We start from the raw sequence: 8,575 nt of genomic DNA on the forward strand, positions 1-8,575 counted from the left end.
ACCTCCATGAATTTATCTAGCTCTTTTTGAATCCTGCTAGTGTCCTAGTCTTCACAACATCCTCTTGCAAGGAGTTCCACAGGTTGATTATGTGCTGCCTGAAGAAAAACTTTCTTTTGTTTGTTTTAAACCTGCTACCCCTAGTTTTTATATTATGGAAACATGGGAATGACTTTTCCTTATTCACTTTTTCCACACCGATCATGATTTTATAGACCTCTCTCATGTTCCTCCTTAGTCTCCTCTTTTCTAAGCTGAAAACTCCAAGTCTTTTTAATCTCTCTTCATATGGGACTTGTTCCAAACCCCCTAATCATTGTTGCCGCCCTTCTCTGAACCTTTTCTAATGCCAGTATATCTTTTATGAGATGAGGTGACCACATCTGTATGCAGTATTCAAAATGTAGGCATACAATGGCTTGTCCTGACCCAGAGTGCTTACAAATGTAAGAACTGTAATGTAAGAATGTCTATGGGATGGAAGAAAAGGGATGAAGTCAAAACATGCACATTAATAATACCCAATACCTTTAAATCTTTCCTCTATTTGGCCATTTCTTGCTGATATCATGGAAGAATGGGGTCTGGAGTAGCAATTGGACGAGAGCAAGACAACCTGTGCTACTTATTAACTTGTAACATCCTCCGGGCACTCACATTGGTGTAAGTTAGGAACTGTAGGAATGTAAAAATTTACAACACTGATGAAAATAGCTCCATATGTACCTAGAAGCCCCTCCTCATATTCCAGCCCATAGTACTGCTTCAAGGCAAATTTACACCGAATTCACTTGTGCAGAGATCTACACAAACTCAGGTTCCAAGTAGATCTCCTCTGGGGTAGAACAGAATTTAGGAGGTGGGTGCTAGGATATTGCAAAGTAGCAAACATGTCACAGAACAAGTAGAACTCTACGTATAATCTAGACAATTTTTTTTCTTGTTTGTATTTGAAGAAATTCTTGAAAAATATTTATGATATTTTTGTATACGGTAATACATGTTTTTATATATAAACACAAACTGAATTTATGAAATCATTCAGGAAATAATTTGACAAGGGAATTCTGTCTGTTGTTTAAAAAGCATGTGCTGTGGTACAAGCAAAAACATGACATTTCTTAATAGGTTTAATGATTTCCTTATAATGGCATCAATAGGCTTCTAGGCCTGATCAATTATTTTCTGTTTATCAACAGTGGTGTAGGGCCATATCCTCAGAACTGCTGAGCGCTTCCACTTCCACTGACTTCATTAAGAGTTGCAGGTTCTCTGCACTTAAGATCAAAACCATAGCTCTCCAATCCCACAATACTGTTTCCAAATAGGTATCATGAAACTTCCTCTGAAAACTACAATTACCTAATCTGTTTCCTTGTACTCTGTGAATGCATTCAAATGATGTTTTTAATGAAACTCAGACTGCTTTCTACTATCTTGTATTTTCATCAAGATTTTATTACCCACAAGGTAAAATACTATTCTTTTATGTCTGTAGTCAGTCAATATCTGCCATCAGACTTAAATAAATTTGCAGATACAGGAAACTAATAATTCTAGGTTTTTAATAATAAAGGATTTTATGCTGAAAAACCACAGTAATCTCTCTCTCAGATGTATGCCACAAAATGTTATCTACTTGGCACAGAATGTGCCATGAGGGGGTCATTAAAAATAAAGTCCCTAAACACATGTGCACATCACATTTACTTAAAAAAAAATCAAAAGTTGTACAGTTTTGGGTGCAAATAAGTAATCAGTGAAAATCAGGCCCTAAAAGCTGAACAGCAGTCACAGTATATCATGTCTGTCTTCCTTGTTGTATGCAGTATTGTTGTATCCATGGGGTTTGCTATTGTTTTTCCTGTCCTATGACTACAGGTTGAACCTCTCAAGTCTGAAACTCTTGGGACTGATGGCTATAAACAGACTTTATGGGACTGTGGGAAACTTGTCCATTTATGAAGGATGTGGCCATCTAACTAAAATCATGCCGGACCACAGATGTTGCCAAACCAGAAAGTGCCAGACTAGAATAGTGATAGAGATGTAGCCGTGTTAGTCTGGGGTAGCTGAAGCAAAATGCAGGACAATGTAGCACTTTAAAGACTAACAAGATGGTTTATTAGATGATGAGCTTTTGTGGGCCAGACCCACTTCCTCAGATCAAATAGTGGAAGAAAGTAGTCACAACCATATATGCCAAAGGATACAATTAAAAAAAAATGAACAAATATGAAAAGGACAAATCACATTGCAGAACAGAAGGGGGATGCGGGGGGGGGGGGGGGGGAAGGAAGGTAGGTAAGTGTCTGTGAATTGATATTAGAGGTAGGGAGAGTGGGATGTTTGTGAGTTAATGGTATTAGAGGTGATAATTGGGGAAACTATCTTGGATGGGTGAGATAGTTCAAATGTTTGTTGAGTCCTTTTGGAAAGTGTCGAATTTTAACATGAATGACAGTTCAGAGGATTCCCTTTCAAGTGCAGATGTAAAAGGTCTTTGTAGCGGAATGCAGGTGGTTAAGTCATTGAGAGAGTGTCCTTTCTGGTTAAAATGGCAAGAAACTGTTTTCTCTTTGTGATCTTGTCTGATATCTGTTTTGTGGGCATTAATCCTTTGGCGAAGTGTCTGAGATGTTTGTCCAATGTACATAGCAGACTAGAGAGATTCAACCTGTACTTAGTTTTATATGCAGTGTTGTGGGAGCTGTGTTGGTCCCAGGATATTAGAAAAGCAACTTTTGTTGGTAAGAGAGAAGTTTTCAAGCTTACACAGAGCTCTTCTTCAGATCTGTGAAATTTGCTCAGGTCATGTCTACACTACAAAATTGTCTTAAGTTGATGTACAGCCACTATATTAATTAAAATGGTGTTTCACATCCACACAATTCTTCGGTTGGCAGTCCATATCCTCCACGAGTGCTTCCACAAATTTAATTTAGCATCCTGGGGCTCCAGATGTGAGCTCCTTGTGCAGCTAACAAATGATGTAAGTAATGCAGGGTTTACATGGATACGAACTTGATTCTGCAATGTAGGCCTCAAAGTGTGTCAGCTGTGTACAAAGTGGAACAGGTTGTTTAGCATAAGTAGTTAATGCATATTTTAAGAGACTATTCAAGGTGAAGTTCTTCCCCCCCAGTCACGAGATGGAAGGAACTGGGGAGCAACTCTGAGGGTTACAGTAAGCCATAAATCCAGTGTCTATTCAATCTATTATTTGTAGTGTCTGGTAAAATTATGAATTTACATTCCCGGGCTCCTCTTTTGAAATTATTGTGCCAATTTCCTTTGAGAATGACTAACAAATCAGATCTAGAATAATCACTTTGTGATGGTTTATTACAAAAAAAAAAAATCTATAACCCATTAATCTTTCCCTAGCTACATGCACCACAATGACTGGAGGGTTTTGAACAGACCATTATTAAGAAAAGGATAGAAAATAAGACCCAGTATATCTTACTGCCCCTGTATAAAACTATGGTACACCCACATCTTGACTACTGTGTACAGATGTGGTCTCCTCACCTCAAAAAATATATTTTGGCCTTGGAAAGGGTTCAGAAAAGGGCAACTAAAATGATTAGGGGTTTGGAACGGGTCCCATATGAGGAGAGGTTAAAGTGACGGACTTTTCAGTTTAGAAAAGAGGAGGCTGAGGGCGGATATGATAGAGGTATATCAAATAATGAGTGATTTAGAGAGGGCCGATAAAGAAAAGTTATTTGTTAGTTCCCTAAATAGAAGAATTAGAGGACACCAAATGAAATTAATGGGTAGCAGGTTTAAAACTAATAAAAGAAAGTTCTTCTTCACACAGCGTGTAGTCAACCTGTGGAACTCCTTGCCAGAGGAGGCTGTGAAGGCTAGGACTATAATAGATTTTAAAGAGAAGCTAGATAATTTCATGGAGGTTAGGTCCATAAAAGGCTATTAGCCAGGGGATAAAATGGTGTCCTTGGCCTCTGTTTGTCAGAGGCTGGAGAGGGATGGCAGGAGACAAATCGCTTGATCATTGTCTTCGGTCCACCCTCTCTGGGGCACCTGGTGCTGGCCACTGTCGGCAGACAGGATACTAGGCTAGATGGACCTTTGATCTGACCCACTTTGTCTTGAATGGTCACTTTGTCTTGAATGGTCCCTTGAAATATTAACTATTTATACTAAACACCTCATATTTAGCTGTGACACTCTAAATATCTTCCTCAGACTGGAAGAAGAGTTCTGTGTAGCTCAAAAGCTTGTCTTTCACCAACTGAAGTTAGTCCATTAAAAGATATTACCTCATCCACCTTGTCTCTCATTTTTATAGGAAGGTATCAGTGAACAGACTACTGAATTTACATTGTTAAGGTCTACAAATGGTTAAAAAAAAAACACAAGGGAGAAGTACAAAATATTTTCTCTCTTTTTCATGGGCAGTGGGTAATGTAGGCAAGGAAAGGCATTGCCTTCCCAAAACTGCCTAGCCACCGAGGAGGACTGGGACTGCGGCGTGACAGCCCCAGCCCTCTTGGTGGACAGGAAGGATCAGGATTGAGAGCTGGGGTTGGGTGGAGTTTGGCTGGGGGGGGGGTGGGGAAGAGGGAGAAAGAGGTTGCTGAAGGGGCATGGTCTTGGGGAAAGAGTAATGGCGTCAAGCAAAAAGAGTGGGGCATGCTCTTTTTGCATTTCAATTGAAGTTTTCTACCCAGTTGCAATAGGGACTTTAAACAGTTCATACTCCTGTGAGTACCCCTTTGCGGCTGAGAGCATGTCTGCAATTTTTGACCCAGATATTCTCCAGGAGCGGAGAGGTCTCCAAAGGGTGTGAGGTCCATTGCCTGGGGCCAGATGTCTTTAGCCCCCTTGCTACGGCTGCTGGAAGTTGGGGGGGGGGGGAAGAGATCCAGGCCTGCCCACTCCTCTGGGTCCCGGCCTACAGACCCTGTAAGTAGCAGTTGTTTGCTAAGCGTCTCTAGTGTCTTTGGCTACCTTGCTCCCTGGGCTACTTTCCCAAGACGCTGCTCCATCCAACTCTCCCTCACTCTGGGCTTTGAGGTCTAGCTCTCCACACACCCAGTCCTGGGTTCTGCAAAGTTTGGTAGCCAGTTGTGGCTAGTCTTCTGTCTCTGTCCTGGTTCTGAACCAGATCTAAAGTTTAGCTTACACACGGAACTATCCGAGGTGCTACTGTCCTCTCAGTCAGAGCCTAGACCTGGCTGGGTTCAGCTCCAGTGAAGAACGGCCAGGCTTTGTCCCAGCTGCTTCTTTTATATCAGCCTGCTGGGCCCTGATTGGCTCCTGCTGCTGCAGCCAGTCTATCCTGCTTGGAGGACCTCTTCTGCTCCTCTCCCTGAGTTGGGGTGCAGAAAGGCCTGCAGCCTCCAGCAGAGAGTATTGGGCATAGTCCACACCATTACAAGGACTTTTTTGAAAATCAGATCCTTCCTTTTACCAGTGAGGATCTCTTGGGATGAACTACAAACAGCTGGAAGGCTATGTATTTTAAAAATAAAAGGATAACACAAATGTAGCATAACTAGACACCAGAGCATCAGTAAATTGTAAATTAACTGTGACTGTTTTAAATATTTTAATTTAAAATGTGTTTGCTAATAGAAAAGATTTAAGCAGCTAATATTACTACAAGCCTTCTGACTGAGAAGCTTTTATATTTGCCATTGGTTTAGAAGAGTATATTACAATTTAAGAGTAGAAGTAGAATATTTGCAATTTGGTAGATTTGAGTGTGGCGTAATACATCATATTTGGCCCAGGTCTTGTAAAATGGGTAATTATTTCTACAAATACAAGAATAAATCAGATTAAAATCCAGCTGATATCTGAATATGTAGACTTATGTTTCAGGTACTATATCACGATACATGATGTGTGCTATCTTTCCACAGCAATTAGTTACCTCTCTTGTCTGTTATGGCACATAGGTGAAAAGAATGGGGCAGAGCCAGATGATGCAGAATTGGTGAACCTCAGCAAAAGGCTGGTGGAGAACGCAGTCCTCAAGGCTGTACAGCAGTATCTAGAAGAAACTCAAAACAAAAACAGACAGGCTGATGGAAGCCCAGTGAAAACTGAGGAAGCAGCTAGTGAAAATAAGAATGAAAATGATAGTGATATCAGAAAGTGATCACTATGAGAATGCTAAGGAAGCACAAATCAACCAAGAACAACCATCAAAATATGTCCCAGCTCCATGTTCAAGATGTGCTGGCTGACTTGCAGTATGCGTCATGAGTGTCTCTTATCAGAAAGGTGGCCCTCAATTCAGAACACATAACAAACAGTTTCATAAAAAAAGTATTTGCATTGCTGAAAAACTACTGAATGCTGGGAAAGATGATGGGGGGGAGAGGGGAAATCGACAAGATTGTGAAATTAAAAAAGCTCGAATTTTCACAGACTCTTAACTACAGAGCATCTCTTTGTTGTTTTTGAAGAGGAACTGAATCCCTTGCATATGCCTTTTGCACTGAAAGGAATGGCCATGAAACAAGGCCCTGCCATAAGGGAAAACTTTGCCAAACAATGTAGTTGGCGGAGCCTACAACTGCACACTTGATCTGCAGCAGAGCACACCACATTCTGCTGCAAAGCTAAGAGCAGGCAATGCTAAGCTAAAAAAGTTACCACTATAGATGTTTATCACCAGATACTATTACACAGTAGGTAATATCATAGGGAGTTCTCTCGAATGTGACACTATAAAGTATTGTTCACTTTTCAGTAAAGTTTGTTCACATAAATTATATTTTTTGACAAAACACTACCTTTTTATACACAATAAACATGGACAATATTCTAAGTACTTAAAGAAAACACATGTGCAGTTTGATACATTAATGCCATGCTTTAATATTTAGAAATTACATTAGTTATATGCAAAATGTATTGTATCCTTTTTCTCTAGGGAAGAGCCATGAATCAGACTTAATAAAGAAAGCCTTGCACAGAGAATCACAGGCTCTGTTATCCAAACTGAATAAGATAAAAGAGCTCTTATCAAACCCTGAGACCCGGATGAAAATTAACAGGGAACTGTTTGAAGACAGACATAAACAACAACAGTAGAAATTGGAAAAAAATCACGTCGACTCCAGCTCTCCGGCTATGTGATCATAAATAGCTATGGTAAAAAAAATCTCAACGTTGTTTTGTGATGAAAAATACTGATTTTGCAAATTTTCCATCTCTTTTAATACAGACAATATAAATTAAAGCCAATATAGCATGTGGTATTGTGTTAAACAGCAAAGAACAGACTGTTTATTGAGGAGTTACAGTAGCTCTCTAGATCAATTTTTGGAAGGAAGGAAGGAAAAAGTTAAGGAGGCAGGTCTGTGTCATGATTCTGCCATAGAAATGCCTTCATTTCTAAAGGGTATGATCAAACACTGTGGCCATTCTAAACTTTCAATGTGATTTTAAAATATATAGCTGAAGATGACATTTTTAATGATGTGTCTTTTATGTATATGCTGGTATTTTGGGTAGTCACTGTTTCATGTTTGTTAATCAACAACTGAGTACACATGTACAGATGCTGAAATATTGTTTCTGCTATTGTTTACATGCAAGCAAGAATGTTTTAATCTCTCAAGGTAAAATCCTGGCTCCACTGAGGTCAGTGGAAGAATTTCCACTGATTTCACTGGAGCTAGGATTTCATCCTCAATGAAGGATGAATTGTTCAAATAATCTTTGTTCAGAATATTTGCCTTGTCATTTCTGTAGGAACAAGATGCTTCTTGGTTTTATTTCTGTTATTTCCTCCATCTCTTTACCCTTTGCTATGTGAAAAGGGGTCTGAACCTGTGTTCTGGGTGCACTCCACACATCTGCTGAATTCAGTAGAAGAAGTGCACACACAAAATCCAACAACAATGCATGATTGGGACCCAGCATTTGCACTTAAGCATTATTTGAAAACTACCCACAACTTTAAAACCACCTACTTAATCATGCATTCTGTAATCAATATCAGATTTTTGCTGGTAGAACTGCAGTCTAAATATTAAGATTTTATTCATCAACCATGAAATATTGGTATTTTATCTCATGGATCAGCTATTTTTTTCCTCTAGCGATAAAAGAGCATATTAAAAAAATGCATCTTTTGCATTTAAGTCCATCTTTCTAATAAAAAAGATTTTCTCTTTGCATTGTGTCCTCATTCCTCTCAAACAGATTTAAATAAAATGAAGAAGTACTTTTAAGGTAACTCTAAAACAGGTACCGGTAATTAAAACATATGGGTACAACTTCTTCATTCCCCTCTCCCCCCTCCAACCCCCAGCAAATCACACCTCATTATATAATTGTGACTTATGGCAAAGCAAGGATATTTCATCTGGATATTAACTCTTGGATATTTCTGATTCAGTAGATAGCAGTGCTTCTCAAAGTGATCTGTGGGCCCACACTGAGAAAGCTGCAAACAGGCCAGCCATCCTGCTTCCCACGGTTCCCTCTGGCTGCAAATGACGAATCGCAGCCAAGGGGAGCTGCAAGGCTCCATGACTGCAGCACCAGTAAATAAACAAATAGGAGCGGCCCATTAGCAACTCTC

General features: G+C 39.7%; 1 protein-coding gene across 2 annotated transcripts in view; it reads left to right on the forward strand.

Moving 5' to 3' along the window:
- Window positions 1-8,168, forward strand: part of AKAP7 (A-kinase anchoring protein 7) — a 118,851-nt gene extending 110,683 nt beyond the window's left edge. Inside the window, exon 8 of one of the 2 annotated variants that reach the window (XM_075924176.2) lies at window positions 5,934-6,887. In XM_075924176.2, coding sequence (XP_075780291.2) covers window positions 5,934-6,136 — 203 coding nt within the window. In that variant the 3' untranslated portion in view covers window positions 6,137-6,887. Of the gene's footprint in view, window positions 1-5,933; window positions 6,888-6,916 lie in introns of those variants that run through there. The other variant, XM_075924177.2, reaches the window with a different exon arrangement.
- Window positions 8,169-8,575: the final 407 nt, after the last annotated feature.

Source organism: Pelodiscus sinensis, chromosome 3, assembly GCF_052426305.1.
Source record: "Pelodiscus sinensis isolate ZL-2025 chromosome 3, ASM5242630v1, whole genome shotgun sequence".
Lineage (NCBI taxonomy): Eukaryota > Metazoa > Chordata > Testudines > Trionychidae > Pelodiscus > Pelodiscus sinensis.